Source organism: Dufourea novaeangliae, unplaced genomic scaffold, assembly GCF_001272555.1.
Source record: "Dufourea novaeangliae isolate 0120121106 unplaced genomic scaffold, ASM127255v1 scaffold172, whole genome shotgun sequence".
NCBI lineage: Eukaryota > Metazoa > Arthropoda > Insecta > Hymenoptera > Halictidae > Dufourea > Dufourea novaeangliae.
In genome coordinates, this window is record NW_015374058.1 from 1 (window position 1) to 21649 (window position 21649).

The window sequence follows — 21649 nt, forward strand, 5'->3', positions numbered from 1 at the left end:
TGAACCGCGACTCGAGCTGTTAAAGCTCAAGACTCGAGGCTCATTTTAACAACACTATTCCCAATCACGATGATTTTTCACAGTGATTTCTCGTGATCGTTTCTGATTGGTGGAAAAATTCGAGTTATATCGTATAAAGTGAAGGAATAATGAATGAATTAATGATTATAAATTATAATCTAGATGTTACCTGACAAATCATTCTTTTAGAATTTCTTGTTTTTTCTACTGATTTTTACAAACAGAAATAGTAATGTAATTCATCGTAAAATCATATTGAATACGTTTTTCTGTTTAAAGAACAAGGACTTACGATCGCAGTGAGAAAATTCACTCAAGATAAAAAAATCGCAATAACGATTGTAAATGAAGTTAAATCACGATCGTGACCGTGATTCGGTGATCACTGTGATATATCACCGTTAGTGATTTTGCACGCCATCTCTAATCTCTACTAGTGAGCATTCTCATCTGTCATGTCCTTTCTGTTATTATAAATGTATTTATGTTAATAGTAATCGGATTTAATAGAATAGAATGTATTTTTTCCGTGTAAATATTGATATAAACAACGTGACCCCTTGTTAAAAAAGACAAACTTTGCTCTCATGTGTTCTGGGCGGATCTCCGTGTTAGAAATCAATGTTTGTGACGTAAATGAATACCAACGAATGTTTAATCATATTTTACACCCATGAATAGTTTGAGGTTAAATCAGATTGAAAGAATGACAGCTGATCCGTCAACGGTGCCACTTGTTGCTCTGTCCGTTGAGTCCAAGCAAGTTGTTTCGGCATTATTAAATCCTCCAAAAGTTATTCCATCTGAAAATGGCTTGCCTAGGTAATTAATTAATAAATTGAGTAAGGGTTTCCACTTTTTTTATACTTGATATAAATTTTATGTGTGTTTTAAACTAAATGTTACCCTTCAACAGATCTGATTTTAAAATTTGGACTATATGTTTCTACAATTTGACATAGTGTGCATATTTAATACATTACACATATTTATTGACATTAACATAGTTAATGTATTATCAATTTATGCAAATGTTTAAATATTTAGGGATTGGAGAGGTTTTGCACATTTATCCAACTTGAGTGGAGAGTTAATGCCATTATTAATATCGCAACCAGATCCATCAGCATATATTTTAACATTTTGGGAACAAAAACAAAAAAATGCTACAATTAAAGATTTCCAAGTAATATTAGAAGAACTTGATAGGTGGGATATATTGGATGATACTGTAGAACTTTTTGGTATGTACTTACAATATGGTCTTTTAAAAAGCTATTTGTAATTATCCTTTAAGTATATATTTATATTGTAGAAAGAGATTCTCAGACATATTTGTCACAGTTAGAAAGATCTCAGACATCAGCCAATGTGATTGCCAATGAAGTTGATGAAAAAATATTAACTGTAGGTAAGTAATCCTTAAAACATAGAAATATATTATCAAATAACATTTTCTTTATTTAATAGATGACCTTCACAGACTAAAACAAGGATTTGAAAATCAATATTATGATGCATTTTTATTATATGCAGATGAAGATGTTAATTTTGCTATTGAAATGGTGGATAAGCTGGAGAACCAGTATAACTTAAAGGTAAAGGAACAAAATGGATGACAACGATAATAAGAAACTATAAATGGGACTGTCATCTTTCAGCTCTGTTTAAAAGATAGAGATTTAATTGGAGGAATAACGTTTGAGCATGAAGCTGTGATGACATTGATATCAGAAAGGTGTAACAGGTTAATTGTTATAATCTCATCCAATTTTCTGAAAAGTTCAGCAAATAAATTTTTTTTGAACTATGCCCAAGCTTTGGGTATTGGTACGTTTTCCTGATGCTTTAATACCACTATATTATAATCTTAATTTTGTGTTGTAACATTTACTTATTTAACATTTAATTATTAATTACAGAAAAACGACAAAGGAAAGTAATACCATGCCTCTACGAGAAATGTCAGTTACCATCACAGTTGAATTACATGTTTATATTAGATTATAATAGAGTAGGTTTGTACGATTTTTGGGGAAAGCTGAGAGATTCTGTTTGCACACTAAGTCGAACAGAGAATAACACAAATGGAAACTCTGATAGACAAGCAGTACATTTTGAGAAGGAGAAAGAATACAACAAATTAGAAAAAAATGAAACAGTAAATATACAGGACAGAAAACTTTTGGAACCACTGCAAGACCCAAATAACCATATAGGAAATGGGAAGGACAAGTTGAAAACGGAAGAGAGTTTACAGAGTCCAGAAGATAATTTAAACAATCATAAAGATAACAATAAGAAGTATAATAATTTCCTACAATGGACAATGAGGAAATGGACTCGAAAATCGGAGAATGATAAAAAGAAATACATACCGATTACAGAATCAGTAAGTTTACCATCCCTTGAAGGCCTGGATACATTGACTATTGCGACAGACTCTGTAGAAAAGAAGCACAAAACGAAGTTCATAAATAAATACATGAAGAGAGTACTTGTAAAATAATATTCTGTTATACAAAAAACTGTTTACCTGTTAATATTTTATATGTTTTTATAACAATATGTAGGGACGCCAAGTTATTAATTGTTAATAAATCGTATTTACAACTATTCGTATACAGCAGTAAAGTAAAAAATTGATAAAAAGGAATAATGGAACAAAATAGGTGAAGCAAACGATCGATTGAATAGATCTCCTGCAGAGGGCACTATAATACAGTTATGTACACTAAAAACCAAATAAGACCATAACTACTTCGCGCAGCTGGGATGAGCACCAGAGGTCTCTCTGTAACATGGGCGATAGAATTTGTCATACACCGGGTGACATAATGAAGTATTTCTCAATCTATGAATACTTATAAATTGGCACGTTTGTACTTCCAAGTCACTCGATGTATGATGTTACACGAGGCATAATGATGCTCAATTAATTGTTTAAGACGTTGGTAACTAAGATAACCGAGAGAAATATGCGCAAACAAGACTGAAATTTGTCATTTCGCAGTTTGTAGTTGAGTTTGCGCGACGTTTCATGTTTTCGCGCTTTGATTCGTACTGATTTTAATCATAATTTTGTCCACTGTTCTGACTTAATCTTATATACTACTAAAGTTTAGTATGTTAAAAGCAGAAAAGACATTAAGAATGAGTATGAAATTTCAGTGAGCTCCGATAAAACGAAAATGGTACGACGGAAAGGTGAAGCAAGGTTAGTTGACGGTTCTCTTCTTTCCGTTTATAGTTAGTCATATATTTAATGCTTTTATGTATCAAATAATAGCGTTGTTAGTAAAAAGGTATATGTAGCATAATTTACACTAACTTTCATTAATTTAATTCATTAAAATAAGATAATACAAATTTGAAATTTTCTTTGTTTGGAAAGATCCATTTCGAACTGTATATAACGAAGGCAGTGGAGTATGCTACAACAAACTAATTGGTTCTAAAACCTCGTTGATTGTAGCATTTACATACATTAAAATATTGTATGTAATTTCACAAACTATAACAAAATATGGCAACTGATTCTGTAATACTATTCTCGACTGTTACCAATAGATTCATGTCATCAGTGGTTTCTTTACCATGGTAACGAAATCGGACTGGGACAATCGGCAGAATACGTTCGTTCTAGCATACCCGACTGTATGTTTATCATAATTTAAACAGAAAGTATTATTTTAGATCAAGCAGAAGTCGAACCTCACGTGAAACACCCAGTGTAAGTCACATGTATTGTGCTGTATTTCAGTATTTATGCGATATTACTAATGCTATTTTTATTAATACATCATTTTGTACACACGTGTTTTGTTTTAGAAAAGCAAAATCATATACAGAAGGCGACATGTTTTACAAGACATCAAGTACTTGAGGAAAACTGTACAGTTACTTATACCAAAATCTGTTTTTATGCGTGTAATTAGACAGATTATTTCGGACCTGTTTCCTAATTCAGGTGTTGTTAGGTAAAATTTTAAATACTAAGTATTGTAATTGTTTCTTCAATGAACACATATTTCTGTTTAGAATACAGGCAAGTGCATTGGAAGCGTTGCAAGAGGCAACAGAAGCATACATTGTGCAGTTCTTTGAAGATTGCACACTATTATCAATGCACGCCAAACGAATAACTTTACAAGTCCATGATATGAGGCTTCTACGACGCCTCAGGGGAAGAAGTGACATTGTCAACAAATAAAATATTTTTATACCTATCTTGACAATGCAGAAATTTAACATATTTTATAGTCCTTGACTGTGACATGTCATGTTGCTTACTTTGATGTTATTGTTGTGTAAGATATGTGCTATCAAGGCTGCAGTATCAATGATATTTTTTAAATATAAATAATGATAACTGTATTGGAGTTGTATGGCTCAATAAGTAAGTAATAAATTATTTTCTATCTTCACTCGTTTAGGATATATTAACCGGACTCACTGTGCATTTCCGCTACAATCGTAGCTTCCAACCACTTCCCACTCAGCTGTAACGATAGTTGACATCGAAAAATAGTTGGCGCCGAATATTACATAGTACTTCTTAACAATTTATATCTTAAAAAATGGCTCCCAATTTGTTCCCACGGAATCTACAATTGCTCCCGTCGCACCGTTTATATTTAATGAGATATTAATAACACATAGTCATTGTTTAATAAATTGTTAATAATAGAGTCTTTATGATATAAGTGTCTTTTAAAAACAGTAGACACTAAGAAGAAACTGACAAAATTATGTACGAGACTTCATCCTTGGTCAGCGTTGTTATTGGCACATCTTAATGACTCTGTATGAGTTGATTTAGTATTTATTGCAGGACATATTAATTGAAGCATTTGAGGGTATACCTATGACGAGATAAAAAGTAGTGATTAGACATAGGGTAGTATTTAACACAAATATGCTTGTACAGATGTTGTCTAAGCTTCGGAAAAAATTAAAGCATGTACAACATAATCTTTTAAAATTTAAATAGTAACATACCATAGATTATGCCATAGTTTGCTAAATAAAATTTATTTCATGGGAAACATTTAAACTTCTGATAAAATTCTTAGACTTTACTTTACGAAACTTTGGTAAAATATACATTTCTTGATTCATAGGCAGGATCTTAAAACAGTACAATGTCGAAGCTTCGTAAGGTTCACTTCGCGCGGCGTTTGTTCGAACTTGCTACGTACGTAAGATAATCAATGTCGGTTAAACAATGATGAAAAGGCATATTAAACGATAAGGTAGCGTAACCAATTATGTATTACGTTAAGAATTTTTGTTACTATTGCGTTAGCTGCCTTCACTCACGGCGTACATCGCAAGCGGAACATTACGTTTGACGTACTAAACCGACTGTACTCGAATCCACGAGTTTTAAGCGGTCTTGGACAATTAGGGATCTCTGTCCCTTCTTTTTCTCAACTATTGTTTGTTGTATATAACATCACGCAATTTATACGTGTCACAGACGTGATTCTGACTGATCAAAACTCTTGAATACGAGTATAAAAAATAGTATTACAAATAACAATGCTATCTATCTACACGTTTATGTAATTATAATACAATTAGAATAAGAAGACACTTTGTAATAGGCACAACATCAGTTACACTTTCATGCTGCCTGTCATCATATAGAAGAAAATAATCATTCGTAACTCTACCATGGCGCTTAGTCTTTTATACAAACATCATGTATACTCACGTGCATGATTCTAACACCTTTCTGTATATCTTAAATATATACATTCATTAGATCATATTGAAATAAAAAAAAAAAGAAGAAAGGAATTGTTCGCGTGTATAGAAGAAAGGGAATACTGTCTGTACATTTCGAAAACAATTCTTCTATTACAAATAGAAAAAAGAAGTATGGCAGGCGAATATATACTATATATATACCGATTTTTGGGGCTTTTTGGGACCACGATGTCCGAGTAATTAATATCGACATGCTACAATTAACCTTGTAAAATTAAATAATAGTCTCTATCACCGTAACCGGGAAGTCGCGTATCACTTCCTCATGAAAGACCGCACTTTATTCACGCATTTGTCCATAAAGTTCTTCTTACGTTTCGGTTCAACCCCAGTGGGTAGGGACAGAAGCGAGCCCTGCTCCTTCGTCTTAGGCTTGTAATCGTTAGACGAAATGCTCTCGTCGGAATCAAGTCCCGCACCACAGCTCCTCGTCTTAAGCAGCGTCGACTTATCGTTTCCCGTGGCCACTAATCGCTCCTTCAACATCGCGTTACCATCGTAAGGATCAACATTCTCCGAGCTAGTTTGGGAATCCTCTTTTTCATCCTCATCGTTTGAAGTCAAGAGGTGTCCATCCACGCTGATGAACCGATTCGGTTTTGGCGGTCGCGTGGGTGGATTATTCTCCTCCCTGTCACTGAGATCCTCCAAGATTGATTTTCTTGTTTCTTTCGCCTCTACAGCAGGTGTCTTCGTTCGCTGTCTAGGAACCGGCGTTGGATTTTCGTTCGATATCATTTCAGAACTGGCCTCTACGCTTTTAGCTTCAGAATAAATTTCACCACCGACTGGTCCACCCTCAACCTTGTTCCCTAAATCTTCTGGTTTACGTTGAATAGATTCTTCTATTCTTGGGACAGGCAATCTATCTAGAGTTTCGAGGGGTTCAATGGTGGTTTCACTTTCGTTCTGTATAGATGACTCGTCAGTCTTCATGTCTGGTATCATACCATCTTCGTCTAGTAAGCCGTCCAAGCTTCTGGACCTTGGTCTTGATTGTGGCTCGGGCCCCCTGATAGGGGAGACTGACTTCTTCTCATCTTGGTCCAACAGTTCCAACGAACGAGATCTAGTGGATGGGGAAGGAGGATGACGCGGGGGTCGTCGGGGTACTGGACTCCCCCCAGGATGTGTGTGAGTAAACTTCAATCGCGGAGAAGTGGGTGGTAGACCCATTAACCAACGGGACGGACTTGACGATTGTCTAAACCTGTAATTTAAATACGATACGTTAATTCTGATACATTAATACTATTATACATTTACAAGTACATTTAGCAACCATGCGGCCCCACAGTACCCAACAGTACAGCTTCATTACAATGGATACACACTTATAGAACACGATAACAGCATCATGCTTAGATTTCGAAACCAGTGTACTTGAGAAAAATTGTAACGGAAATTGAGGATATGTGGCGTAATAACTTTACTTTAAATAAAGGTGTATCATAAGATAATAAGAATGATTAAGCAGAACATGGAAGACGAGTTGAGAAGACACTGACTGTTGTTGAAACAAAATCATATGATTTATTCAAGGTTATCGAGGGCGGGCGTGGCCACTTTCGACGTATTATCTGACCACGTCCACTGTTGTTTGTTTCATAATCATCAAAACACGATTTCGTATACCCTTGTGCATCCTTGAGAAATCAAGTAACCGTGTTCCAACTATACAACTAACACCATTTAAACACATAATCGGATATAAATCTAATTCCACGGACTGACCTAGTCGTGATTGTCTTATCGCGATTGTTAATCCTGGCTGCATGGAAATAAAAACAGAATGTTAAGTTGCATCTTAAAGTTTAGTGTTACTAAATGTACCAGCGTATCGCCGTGTCGCAAATGATGGCTACCTGCTCGGTATAGCTGTGGGCGGGCCCTCTAGTCAATCCCGCCCACCCGTCGAATCTTTGTCACTGCCCCTGCTCTCGTTACTATGCATACGTTGGTAGTTTGGTGGCTGTCGAATGTTCGTGTTACCCGGTGTGTTCGGTTGGGTTACGTCTTTAGGTGCCATACTTCTTGGAATTCCACCGGACATTTCTGATCTGACTGGTATTTCACCGCGCATAAACCTGCAAAACAATGACGTTTTAAAAAACAATTATCAAATCAAACTCAATATATATATATACATATACATATACTGTACTGTACAGACAGGATTCAGTTTATTGTATTTAAGTATTCACCTTTCAAGCTTGTCTACGCAGGCGTCCTGGTAGTCGTGAATCCAACGTACACCGTTAAAGTGGCAAACCGCCCTCATGTCTTCAGGAAGTTCCTCAGGTTCTGGCCATTGGAAGTTGTCTATGATGGGAATTATATTACACTGTGACTGAAGAGCTGCTACAATTTCCTGTAAACACGATCAACATTGTATAGAAGACCAGTTTATCCAACACGAACGGATACATAATCACGTGAACAATAGGTAAGACGCTCACCCTATGGACCCAATCTTTGCACTCAGTATCCTGTGTACACCTTTCCAAAGCCTTGGGCGTCAGCACAAGGAGGAAGTGTTTCGCCTGTCTGATACTCTGCAGCAAGTTGTTGTCGAACTTGCCGGCTTCTAGCCTCTCGACATCGATGAACACAGAGAAGCCTCTCAACTGCAAATGTACTTTCAGTAAGCTGGCCAACTGAGAGCCATTCGATCTCCTATAGCTAACGAACACGTCCAACGATTTGTCTGGCGACTCGTTCTCGCACGAGCCCAGCTGATTGTGTTGCATATTCTTGATCGCATCTAGTATCCTCAACCGGTGTATACTGTTCGCGATCCCGCACTCGGTCAGCAATTGATCCTCGGACAGATTCCTGATCGAATCCTTGTCAACGCCAGCGTTGAGCATACTGTAAGTGTAAATAGAAAATTCCTGTCCGATCGACTGTAAGAAACTGTTCAGATTCCCGGTGTCTCTGCTACTGTAATCGGCCATTTTCTTCAGGTTCTGTAACTCCCTGGTGAACCGTCTTCTCCTGATCCCGTTCGTAAGTCCTATGTCCTCCTTGAGATTCTCCTCCGTTAATTGGAGCAGAAGATCACCGTCTACTCTGCTCTCAACGAAGTTCTGCGCGCACTCGGCGAAACCGATCTGTTTCACCCATTCCCGGACGTCCTCGGTGGACCATAGTGGCACCTGTTGGCTGAGCTTGTGAGGTATCTCCTCTCCGATCAAACGCAGCGCCTGCGCCGCGTACTTGGAGGCAATAGCATTCGGACAGCTGGCGACTTTCTTCAACGGTTCTATAGCACCTATTGCTCGGAAGATCTCTGTATTGCCCTGCTGTTTTTTTATCCCAGCCTCCATGCAGAAGTGGAAAGCAGCTAAATTCCTGGCTTCCTCCCTTTTCGAGCTCAATACCGGCACAAGCCTCTCCAGCCAGTTCTTACTCTGGCCGTGCGCGTGTGCTAGATTGGACTTGGCGAACTCGTACGGATTGTGCGACGTAACGAAAGGTTCCACAAGGTCCAGGGTACCGGACTTCAGTACCGCTGCCTCGATCTCTTTGTTGGCAACCAGCACGGCTATCGCCAGACAGGCATAGTACTTGATATTGTCGTCGTTATGAAAGGCCAACGGGAACAACCACATGGGGACCTTTCTCTTGATCATCGCCTCTTGGTTTTCAGCGCCACCGTACAAAGAGAGATTAGCTAACGCACCTGCGCAGTGTCTCAAGGTCTCCACATCGTTCTTCCTGCATTCGAATAACACCGCGTCTAGTCCACCCAATCTGATCACGTCGCTACAGGTACCTTCGCTGTGCTTGAACAGATGCTCCAATATACCCGTTCCAACCCTCGAATGATCCACCGAGTTCGCGTTCTTGGTGCAAACGCAGGCGACGTTCACCACCTTCTCTAAACCGTTTTCCACAACGTGAGCTCTGTTCTCGGTGGTCAAACATTGCTCTAACAGTCTCGCCGATGAGAACTGTAGTTCCTGATCGCTGGCCACGCAATTCGACATCAGTAGATCCAGACCGCCCCTCGTTCTCAGAGTGTTACAAAGGGTGTAGCCTAACTCGTGGCCGTGTGTGGGCACCGCCCATGCTTTTCGTATGATCTCGTTCACCCGGTTCAGAAGCAACGGAGCCTTGCCATTTTTCCCGTCGTTGCTTTTCAATCGTTCCACGAAACTGTCCAGAAAGCTGCAATACTTGGCGATCGCACGATCCACGTCCTGAGGATTCGACTTCGAGCAGAGAAGATCCAGATCGTCCAGAGGCAGCGAGAGGAGATCGTCCTCGCCTGGCCTCATTCCGTTCATCAGTTGATTCACCGCATTCGCCGCGGTGATCATCGAGGACTTCGATGTCACTCCTTTCGAGGCTATCGTGATGCTGGACTGCGAGCTGGACGCCATGTGTTTCTCGTGGTTGAAGATCCCGGTCGAGGTGACCGTCTGTCGTTGTTGCTGGGCCGCCATCGCTTTCTGAAAGAGGACGAAAGTTAGAGACGATTAGAGCATCGAATCGTGATTGTTAGTTATTAATATTAACATGGCTGATTAGGGGTTTCACTCCACTACGATCCCTCTAAACGTTTTAGCTACTCTGCACCCTGGTGGTGTATAGGATTTTTCGAAAATATGTACCGGTCGTAATAGAAACGTGGAAGAGCTCTTGGCAAGGAACAGGGGAAACAACACATCCACAGGCTCGAATAGCAACTGGGGAGAATTATCACGGTCTGTCTCACGTACGGTTCCCGTCGTTCAATGTAAAAATTATTTCTGTATCGCCCACGTAACACACATGAAAAACATTCCTATCGTTTCGAAGCTTCTGGTAATTTCAGATAGAAATATATTTTTATACTCCGCCCGACGATGCGAGATAACCGATTGTTTGTTCAAATCCTGGTACTGCCTTGTTCTTAGTTTTCTTTTACCACGATTAATGGACATCGACGAGCAAAACGGGGACCGGTACCATTCTAGAATCGAGGCTCCACTTCCTCATCGTCATCGTTTCTGGACGTATTTCCCGGACAACCGAGGGATGCCCACCTCGAGAAAGCTCGAAACACAGACTGAACGCGACTGGCTAGCTGGCCGGTGTTTAAATCCGTGGATCCCACTTATCTCGACGGTTTCGAGATCGTTCTCACGGGCTCGCGTAAAATGGCGCGAATCGTGGCGTGTACGTCACGAGCCAAACGGCCAGACACCGCTATCAAACCGAAGATTTGTGGCCCGTCGCCCCGGGAAACAGATTCCCGTTGGGGGCGGGCCAACAGGCATGGGAGAGCTTAACCAACAACTGTGGCCATCGACGATTCTCGGAAAATGTTTTTCACCTCTGATGAAAATCCTCGAGAAACGTCGGAACTATCCAATCAGAAGAGAACTTCCGTTTGGAGTTTCGATAATTTTCCTCGGGTGATATCGTCAGAGTTTATTTATAACTCAAGCAAACGAAACATTTTGGAACTCATGATTGTATTTAAATTTTCATCGATTCTCACGTCTGTATGGAAGTATGAATTCTTAAGGAATCTTTTCTCTTTCTATTTTTCTACAAGACTGATCATACTGAAGGGTCTAAGTCGCACAATAACGCATGGGACAAATGGTTAATAATAAGTTGAGAGCTTTTTTTTTTTGGAAAATAAAAGAAATCTGTTTTTGACCATTGGAGCTGTTGAATTTCGATTCTAGGCCACTGTTGCGTTGAAATAATTAGAAAAGCTTGATCCGTCTCACCTTCTCAGAACTGAAGGAGTCGCTTTGCAGTTTCATGGTGGACGCCGCCATATTGTTGCTCTCCTGGTGCGACAGATCGCCTGCCTTCAGGCTTCGCTGTTCCTGCAAAAGAAAATAACCGACCGAAAATGAGCATACATTTATTCGCATTTTTACGAGATCGCGCACGGCCGTTAAGCGATCGTAATTGTTTCTCGTACGACCGAACCGTAATGATAATGTATGGAAATGAAAGTTCAAGGGTGTCTCTACCGTAAGTTTGCTCGAGTGTCGTCGTGTCGGTGGACTTTGATGGGCGCGAGGCGGTCAATTTGAATTTTTAAAACGACGCTCTAAGGACGTGGAAATTCGAGAAGGTGCCGACGGTGTTGTTTCGAGGAAGGTAATGTTTGAGAAATACTTCCCGGAAGTGGAATTCGCGAATGTTTTCGCGGAAAAAGTCATCGAGAGCCATTAAAGTAGCCAGGAAAATCGTTCGATACGTAATGGAAAGTTTTTTTCCTTTTTTCTGTCGAACGATACTAATACGTCCCAAAGATTCACAAGCTTTCGATGGACCACAAGGGAATACAAAGTTTAATATTCATCACGCGTTGCAGGGAATTAGCACGCATTCGAAGGTCCCACTCATGGCTGGCTAGCTAACGACGCTAATTCGCGCAAGTCTCGCGATAGAATCGCGACGCAGCTCACAATCGTTGCACTGTCCCTCTTCCATGCACAATTTTATCGACACGACATGCCCGCTAACTACGTGAAAATACCAATTAATCGTAACACTTGTATCGTACCGTTCATTCAGCTGCTCATTAATCCTCGTTCGGCTCGATCGTCGTGGAACGAAACTGCGCAAATCAAGAAATCATCGTTCACAGCATTCAAGGGCACGCTTGTCACAGAAGGATCGACCGGTTGAGTCGCTAATTGAGAAGAAAAATCGATGGAAGAAATCGCCGAACGAAATCTTCCGACCGAATCGAACTTGAAAAAGAGAGATCGATAATTCGGAATGGATCGATAATCGCTGGAACGGATCACAAGAAGGGAATTGCCTTGATAAGGCGGGAAAAAGCCCAGAAGAGAAACCAACAATTTCAAAAAAGGGTTCGATTGACAATTCATCAGTTGGCAGAGATTAATGAAAAGTTTCACAATACCGAAGAAATGGGTTGTTAAAATTCTTTAATTCAGATTCCCCGGAGGAGGATGTAATCACTTTCGATGTTGCGTGTGTATTATGTGCCCAGCGTTACGAGAGAAACACGCGTGGTAGCCGGCGTGAAAAGCCTCGTTGCGCGCGAACACGACTTTCCGCGACAGAGCTGCTTAACAGTACTGGCCTGTCGAAAGCTCATCGGCCGAGGCTCGACCTCTTCGGTCGGCTTCTGACGTATTTCTCTAAATATAATCCGAGCGTATCGTCACGAGAGAGACGACGGGGCTCCCTGTCGTCGCCAGTCACACACTGTAATGTACATACACGCGTTTCCCTTCAACCCGGCGGCCACCTTGCGATCGAAAACAACACACACACAACACGCGCGCTTCTCCCTCTATTTACTGGCCTTCAAGCTTGGCGGCGTTGTCGTCGGTCACCGTGTTATCGGTAGAACGGACTTTAGAGCGCGATTTCGTTGGGGGAAAAAAACACCTCCGGTTGCAAGCGCGAAGATAGTTGCAATGGCAGTAAAATAACGACTGTTGTCACTGAAATGATTGACAGTAGTTGGGGGGATATGTTGGGTGGGTATTTCGCCCCATTCTTTCATCCTTCGGAAAAACATCTCGTCGGAGGACGGGTCAGTTTCATTGGTGTACGCCCACAAGCAATTTCGGCTTTCACTAGGAGAAAAAGTAACGTATTAGGGAAAACGCCTCCTACCACTTGGTATTCGAAATTATTGAAATTCATACCAAATTAACATTCGAGTTAACATTTATTTTAGTACTTGAAATCAATTTATCAAATGGTAGGAGGCCCTTCTCTTACGCCACTTTTTGAAATGGAATTACACGGAGAATTTTTCGTTGCGATCTCGAAAAATCGCGTCGAGATATTTATAGCCTATGACTAGTTTTTGGAGACTTTCATAGAAAGAACACGCTCGACAGGTACTATCCGCGCATGCCTCAACTCATTAGACGGTGTTCAGTGGGTTTGGACCGAGGAATTGTGGTTTTCTTCTCGGAGAAATCGGCTCGCAGTATTTTCGAGATACAGCGACCACAATGGGTAAACAAATTCCACGGGATTATATGTGTATTCGTCGTCATTCGGCTTTCAGATATTACGACGAACGTTCGCGTCAGCTGATGCTCCCCTCCCGAATATCGTAGCTGAAATGAAAATAAATGATAGGTTGCGCGTCTGACTGGCCATCGAGCATGAATGACTACGTCGAACCCAGGCCCCCGTCGTTCTTTATAAACGATTCAATCTGGATGTTCGCTCGTTGGATATGAGATAACCGTCTTCTTAAACACATCGTAAACGAAAGCAAAAGCCGAACAAGAGTGAACCGCATCGAATATTTCATCGTCCGAGCGCCAACTGTGCGTAGACTGGAAAAATAATTCCTGCCTTTCCGTCGGCTGCGATTCGTTTATTTATCGAACGGAAAGATACTTTTCCTTCTCCCCCGAGGTTTAATAAAAGCACGCCCCGCAGGAAGATTTCCAGGTAAAATCAAGTATATACCCTCTGTATCATTTGAACGATGCACTCGCACGAGAGAACGCGTGTTCTCGGGCGCGTAATCTACCGTACGACCGTCAATAGTAACCGAACAACGCGCGCGCGGGAAGAAGCGTACGCACCCTAACCTAAAAATTCTCACAAGGGAAGGCACGGAAGTGTCCCTCTCCGATTTTGATGAAACTTCGTATGTCTGTTTAGCAGTCAAAAATAACGGATACATATTTTTTTTTATCGACCGAAACGCGACTTCAAGGGATGAAACCACCCCTCGAAGTTTCGATCCCAAATTTTTTTGTTATAAATAAATTATATTTTGGCCAATTTGTTAGAACCATATTATTCTACATAAAAAAACGCAAACCTTGTCCATTAGAAGTTTTCATGTATCTCCTCTGGTTTTCGAGATAGTACTTTCGGGTCGCAACTTCAAGAGGCGGTTTCACCCCTTAAAGTCGCGTCGCAACCGATAACAAAAAATACGTATCCCTTATTTTTGACTGCGTAACAGACATACGAAGTTTCATCAAAATCGGAGGGGGACACTTCCGTGCCTTCCCTTGTCAATGAAAACTTACCACGTGACCGCGATCGAACATCTTTCGCTGTATCACGCCGCGATGCACTGGCCACGGTGCACTCATCTCTACGAGATCGCATATCACGGATGACACACAACGAGATTTTCGTTTCTACCCTCGCGAATCGAGAGTGGTATCGATTTGACTCAACGAATTCTTCCTACGAGGATCGATATTATCGAATTCGTAAACAATTTCTTCGATTAGTTCGAATTGTTTCTCGATGTAAACGGAGAGAGAAATTTCCGCGTGCGTCTGCGTATCGATAAGAGGCGGCGTGCTCCGCGAACGATCGAGTCTCGAGACGGCGAGATATATCGATGTATCGTTTGGTTCGAGACGACGCGACGCGCACTCGACACAGGTCCAGGGGCCGCGTTCGAATGCGTTTCGCGAGCGATGCACAGGTTAAATTCGTTCCGGCCAGCGAAACGTCAGGGTGCAAACGGGGGTGGGGGAGGACCACACGTGATGGATTGTAGACGAAATTCCGTGGACGGGCGACGTTCTGTTTCTATTTTTCCACCGGGCAGAAATAGCGGTAGCATCATACATCGCCGATTCGCCGGCCGTTTTCATGGATTGTCGCCGTTACGAGGTGTCCGCATACTTGCGCGGTCGGCCATTACGTAATCGGCGGGCTTCGTCACGGTGGCAGGATGTGGCCAAGATGAGGAACACCTTTACACGACGGGAGTTTTAATGTTTAGAGGTCGAAATTAAAGCCGGATCACAGACGCACAGGTTCATACGTTGATACGTGGAATCGATCGGTGATCTAGCGAAGCTAACGAATCAAATAAAATGAATGAAATAAAATGAATGAAATAAAATGAATGAAATCAACTGGTGAAACAGTTGAAGAACGCGCCTCTCAAGTGGAATAGCCCGTTCGAGTCAGACGTATTTCACGCGTATTTCGTTGGTATTTTCAACAATTAATAACTGGGAAACAAAGCCTTGAACATAATTTCGTCTTGATTTTACATGCAGAATCCACCCTGTAAGAGTGTCCGATATTTTTATTAACATCCTGTATGTATATGATCCACGGTCGGTTATTCGCAAATGTTATTTTTGTAGTAACTGCAAAACCTATTTAAAATCTCATGTTTTGCAACCAAATGAATACAGTGTTGTATTTAGTAGAAATTTACGTTACATCAAATAAGCATGAAATTGGCAAAGACCCGTTCCCGTTATCTCGACTATGAATACGATAAGGGTGTCAAATGCTTCGGTTGTGTTCTATAAATAAAGTTGTTTTCAGTCGGACAAGTGACAATTAAAGAAGCGAGATCGAGGAAATGACATTCTGAGTATCTTATCGGTATCGCTGCGTACTCCTTCCTCTTTAATTAGAAAGTATGATTTCCACGATTTTAATATTACGAGAAATCGTCGGTAGAAATCGTAGTTAAAGAAAACAAACATTATCACTTTTTATCGATAATCATTTCCATATATCGTATTTTCGAAAATTTCAACAGAACAATGGAATTCTTGAAACGATTCTAGAATTCTCTTTGGGCTATAATATCAATAAACGGTGATTAATAAATTCTAGATCAAATATATTTTTCTTTTATCAGAATATCTGTCATCTAATATCCAAGATGATTCTCATGGCAAACGTGGAGTTCTCTCGTCGTAGTGATTTTATAGGGACACCTTGAGGACCTTGAACATGTCCTTGACAAAGCTCCCGACTGTGGAGAAGCGGGAGTGGTGTATCTGGCAGTCAACACGAGAAACATTCACGGTCGAGAGAGCTCTATTTCGGTGTTCCGGGATGGTATCGGTGACACCTATTCCCCCTCCGTTGGCAACGATTCCCGAAAATCTCGACCGAAATCTCACGGATGATCTCATGTTCGTCACTCAATGAACGGTTCTCGCGCGTGTGTCCCTTCGCGGGCCAACAAAGAAGCGGAATGTCGCAAAACGAGACAAAACATTACGAAAATTGTCGCGGTAAATCTCTTTTGAAAATAATTCACGGAAATCTCTAAATGTTCTCCAAAATTTCGGTAAACTGTCTTCGTGAACCACTGCGAGTTGCGGCATCTCCAAGTCGTTAACAGGAACAATATTTACATAATTCACGAAGCAACATTTTCCAGGAAGCAGAATTAAGAATTAGATTCGATAAAATACAGTGGGCCACTTGTACAAGCTGTGTCGTGGGAAACAGAACACTTGAATAGCTTTGTTGGGATTGGAGATAGGAGAATATGTCAGTGGCAAACGTTATATCGTTCAAGGAGACAAAGGTCGTGGTATAAACAAACGTTTCGTTTGATGTTATGCTCAAGGTTATTTGTAGGTCATCGATGGTTTCTTAAATGGCACAGTGTAGATTTAACTTCGTAGTGTTGTAGCTAATGTCAAGACGTCAGTTCAACGACCTAGTATACTATGACCTTGAAATGACCTTGAATTAAAAAAAATATAGTTTCTTCAATTCTAATAAAGATATTCAGGTGTTCTGTTTTTCGTAAAAAATTCTCAATAATGCTCGGAAAGATCTGCACGTTGAATTCTTTCTTCATCCTACCCATTGCTACCACATTGGCTGTCCCCATTACTTCCACCTCGATTTTCCGTATTCGGAAACTGAATGACCATTGAGTATACCCAGTTACATTGTAGACTTCACGGAATTCCTGATCTGTATGATAGTCGTGTGTGACAAACGAAAATGAAAATTTCGACAAACTCCGAAGCTACGAATTTCCATGAAACACATCCCTGCGGTTTAGAAACGGTACGGACGAATCGATCTTGTTTCGTAACGTGTGAATACTTAACCAGCCGAGGGATCGATAGTCTCTAGGAACGTGAACCACACGATCCACCATGGTCCCCGGAAGGTCGGCCGGATTACGTAAAGGAAGACGGGAACGCAACACGACGCGTTCCACGAGAGAAGTGAAACCGGCGCGCAGACTGCAATTCTTCAATTAACGACGATCGCTGTAATCACCGATCGCTTCTCTGTAATTGGATCATCGGCGATCGTGCACGCCCTCTAATTACAGACCGACCCGTTTTTAGCCGAGGAAAACACGCGACTGAACGGACTCCGTTCACGACACTTATCGTCCTCCTCGAGGTTAAAGAGCCAATTATCGTTGGTTGTCGATCGGTTCGAGCGAAAGATAGAGAGGAGCACAATCTTCGCTGAACGAGAAAACGGTGTTGTCTCTTGGTCCGTGATGAATTTTAAAAAACGCCTGGAAGGGAGGGTGAATGTATTGTTATTAATCGTTGAAGCGGTCTTGTAACTACAGGGAAATACCAGACACGAGGTTTTACTCCTCGTATCAAAGGTTTGTAACATTTGAATCGGTTAAAGTTATCCCTTTTATTTATATATGATGGTTTAATTGATAACTGACGGCCAATTCGGTGTCTGGTAATTGTATACAGACTATTGCTTGGAAGGGTTTTTTACTTCGAATAAAAAAGACGCAAACGTGTCTTCGAACTTTCTACAATCCCATCTTCCGTCAAACGCTTGCGTGGAATGTATCACTGAATTAAATCACTCGAATTAACACATTGACTGCCACAGTGAAAACGGTCGTACGTAGTCAGACATACTTTATCTCCTTTTTTAAATCATAAATCGTCGAAAATATATGTGTACAGTTAATAGAGGCTGTTGGTTTGGTTCTAAATTATACTGCGATTTTAATTTTACGCAAAAGTTTTATAGTTATATTTAGATAATCCAGCTTCTTTGCAATGTACGTGTCACTCGTATTTGGGCGACGTGGCAGTCAAAGTGTTAAGCGTGAATGAACGAAATATCTATCTACATCGAACCTGAACATCGAAGGAACTTCATAGATATGTTTCACTCTACCAGGCTCTGGTCTTTGTTCCTATTTTTAACCGACGAAGACATACATTTTCTTTAGGCGAACTATAGCCAGAGACAAGTATCGGTGGTCGATATTCCTCGTTGGTCATCGAGAGCCAACCTCGAGTATTAACTCAGCTTCGAAACTAAATACAATCCACGAAGACAACACCAACAACGTGCCCAACGAATCCAACACGCGATCTTCCAGTTTCCATCGCGAGTACACAATACATAAAACCACCTCAGGCGACTAGATACGATCGATCGTGCAAATTATGTCACCACAGAGACTACAACCAAACGCACTTCTCTTCGTACGATTACACGTGAATAAAGGAAGATTTAAAAAAAAAAAAAAGAACTCTTTTGGGGTGTCGTCCTACCGTTTTCGTGACTTTACACCCGAGGCCACGGTTCGCCATAATTCTACGTCGCTCGACACCGCTACGGGGCCTCAAAATGGGAAAAAGTCCCCGCGCGAGGCTCGACAATTGTTGACCCATCGAACACACATACACAGTGAACCGCCGACTATCAGCGCCAGGAACGAACTGAATTTCTACCCTGGAACGCGGTATCGATCGACGCGCCGGTGGTTTCCTAGCGTTTCCTCGACCACATCCTCCTCCACCACCCCCGTGAGTCACAGACCACCCCTATGGAAACGGGCGAGCGTCTTAACGCGTGGGTGGAACCGGCCTTTGTGGCCTCCCTTCGCCACAGGACGTCGATACACTTGACGTGATTCGACACTCACGAGCCTCAACCTTAACCCTATCATTCTCACGTTATTTAACAATCACGAACATTTTTTTTTTCTATTTTTATACACAGGGTAGGTATAAGGAAAGTGTTGTAGGTCTCTGAAATGGAGCCTCGACCTTAACCCTATCATTCTCACGTTATTTAACAATCACGAACATTTTTCTTTTCTATTTTTATACACAGGGTAGGTATAAGGAAAGTGTTGTAGGTGTCTGAAATGGAGCCTAGACCTTAACCCTATCATTCTCAAATTATTTAATAATCACGAACATTTTTTTTTTTTATTTTTATACACAGGGTAGGTGTAAGGAAAGTGTTGTAGGTGTCTGAAATGGAGCCTCGACCTTAACCCTATCATTCTCAAATTATTTAATAATCACAAACATTTTTTTTTCTATTTTTATACACAGGGTAGGTATAAGGAAAGTGTTGTAGGTCTCTGAAATGGGTTACTCGTGAGGAGATTTGGATCAGGTTTTTCCTTAGGGAAAATGTTATCCGAGGTTTTGTTAACGATATTAAGGAAAAACCCCGACCAATCAGAGCTTTTCTCGAGTCTTTAGGCAGAGCCACCCCCTGAGGGGGAGTTTCGATCGCAGCGAATATGGTTTCGTGAGAACAGATTCCGCGATAAAGACAAAAAAAAAGAAAAAAGAAAACCTCGCGTGTTTCTGTGCAGAGTCAAGGCTACGTGGCGGCGATCATAACGCGCGATTTCGCGGGAAAATGGTTCGATGCGGGAATCAGGAAACCCCGTTTGGCATTTCGTTTGACTTGAAAAACGAAGATAGCCTGAATTCTATTCGCTATCGAGAACCAAAAAAAAATTCCCTATGAGTGTCACAATCTAATGTTTCGAAACTGATGACAGTGATGACCTTCGGAATATACCCTACGATTATCACGATCGAACTTATCACAACTGGATCACCTCAAGAACATCCCCTAGGATTATCACAATCGAAAAACGCTTCGGAACTGATCGCCTCAAGAAATCCCCTATAATTATCGGCAATTAAACTTATTCGTATCGAAATTCATGATTTATAATTAAGTGTACATTAACTTAGTACTTAACAATTAAGTGTACAAATTTTTATGCAATTCCAATTCATGAACGCTGCTTATCGTTAGTTCTGTCATTCTTTTCTGATAAATTGTTTTCAACGTAGCAGTAAAATTCCCGATTTTGTAAGTATATTGCTGAAATATAAATCCGACTGTTCTCCAGTGAACATATTTGTGAGTCGCTGTATCAGAGGAGTTATTATTTCTAGTCTGGTTCGACGTATCCAGTCGAAATGTACTTGTAATCACCGAAAACGAAGATCATCGATCGAAGAACAGCGAACGCAACATTGTACCGGCGTAGAGTCATTGGCTCCGCGTCAAAAGTTCCGTCGATGACTCAAAAAGCCGTGTGTGGTACCTATGTTACTGGTCCCGGGACTGAAATCGGCTAAATTTAGCGTGACAACGACGGTCGCGTAAATAGGCGAGATGCGTGTGTGGCCTCGTCGAAAACGGGCTTCTCCGTTGTCTGCGTAATCGTACAACGGTGCCCTGTAATTGTCTGTCTTCGCGGGTTCGATGATTCCCGCGGCGGCAAAGCGAAGAACCCACATTCCGAGACCGACATCTCTTTGCACAGAGGAATTCCTCGAAACCCCCAATCGCTAAAATTTCGAGAACACGGCGGGAGACACTTTAACGGAATGGTGTATTATGTTATTGCAACACTTTTGCAATTTTTTTTCTTTCAATATTGATCTCCAATCGATTTTTCCTACCGGAGTTTTAGAACAATCGTAATAAATCGTGATTCGGATAAGAATCGAAAAAATAATTTCTCGAAAGCTTTCTTTCGAGTTAGTTTCTGTGGAATCAGGATCGACTATTTAAACACGAGTTTATGCGTATTTTCCCTTGAATTTACAATAGTGTATTTCTTTAAATGAGTCAGAAGATGTATCGAAGGTGTGAATAGTATTGCCCCGTTTAGAAGCTCCTTATTCGGGACCGGCGGCGAGCTTATAGCGAGGGAATCATCAGTTGTGGTCCAATTTTAAGTGAGAATGAAGGATACAGACTCGAATTGGGGGAAGATAACGAAGATTACCGAGGGAGGATACCTCCTAGTATGATCGTTTTTTGAATGCTTTCTTTAACTCTTACACAAAAGTGTCTAATAAAGCTAGTATATCAACCCCCC

The 21649-nt window shown here is 41.0% G+C and overlaps 3 protein-coding genes across 3 annotated transcripts in view; 2 read left to right on the forward strand and 1 right to left on the reverse strand.

Annotated features, from left to right (window-relative positions):
- The first annotated feature begins 663 nt into the window (after positions 1–663).
- Positions 664–2530, forward strand: LOC107190102 (myeloid differentiation primary response protein MyD88). The gene is made up of 6 exons (XM_015578836.1): positions 664–843; positions 1069–1265; positions 1337–1432; positions 1492–1619; positions 1683–1851; positions 1944–2530. The coding sequence occupies exons 1-6, from the start codon at positions 695–697 to the stop codon at positions 2528–2530; spliced, it is 1326 nt and encodes a 441-aa protein (XP_015434322.1). The 5' UTR covers positions 664–694.
- A 516-nt stretch (positions 2531–3046) lies between these two features.
- Positions 3047–4448, forward strand: LOC107190109 (histone H3.3-like). The gene is made up of 4 exons (XM_015578842.1): positions 3047–3238; positions 3718–3754; positions 3853–4001; positions 4063–4448. The coding sequence occupies exons 1-4, from the start codon at positions 3213–3215 to the stop codon at positions 4232–4234; spliced, it is 384 nt and encodes a 127-aa protein (XP_015434328.1). The 5' UTR covers positions 3047–3212; the 3' UTR covers positions 4235–4448.
- Positions 4449–6829: 2381 nt separating this feature from the next.
- Positions 6830–21649, reverse strand: part of LOC107190061 (sterile alpha and TIR motif-containing protein 1) — a 23258-nt gene continuing 8438 nt past the window's right edge. The window contains exons 5-9 of the mRNA XM_015578784.1: positions 11526–11627; positions 8256–10253; positions 8001–8167; positions 7662–7883; positions 6830–7006 (exon numbers count right to left, since the gene is read on the reverse strand). Of these exons, the coding sequence (XP_015434270.1) occupies positions 7694–7883; positions 8001–8167; positions 8256–10253; positions 11526–11627 (2457 nt within the window). The 3' untranslated portion in view covers positions 6830–7006; positions 7662–7693. The remainder of the gene's footprint in view (positions 7007–7661; positions 7884–8000; positions 8168–8255; positions 10254–11525; positions 11628–21649) is intronic.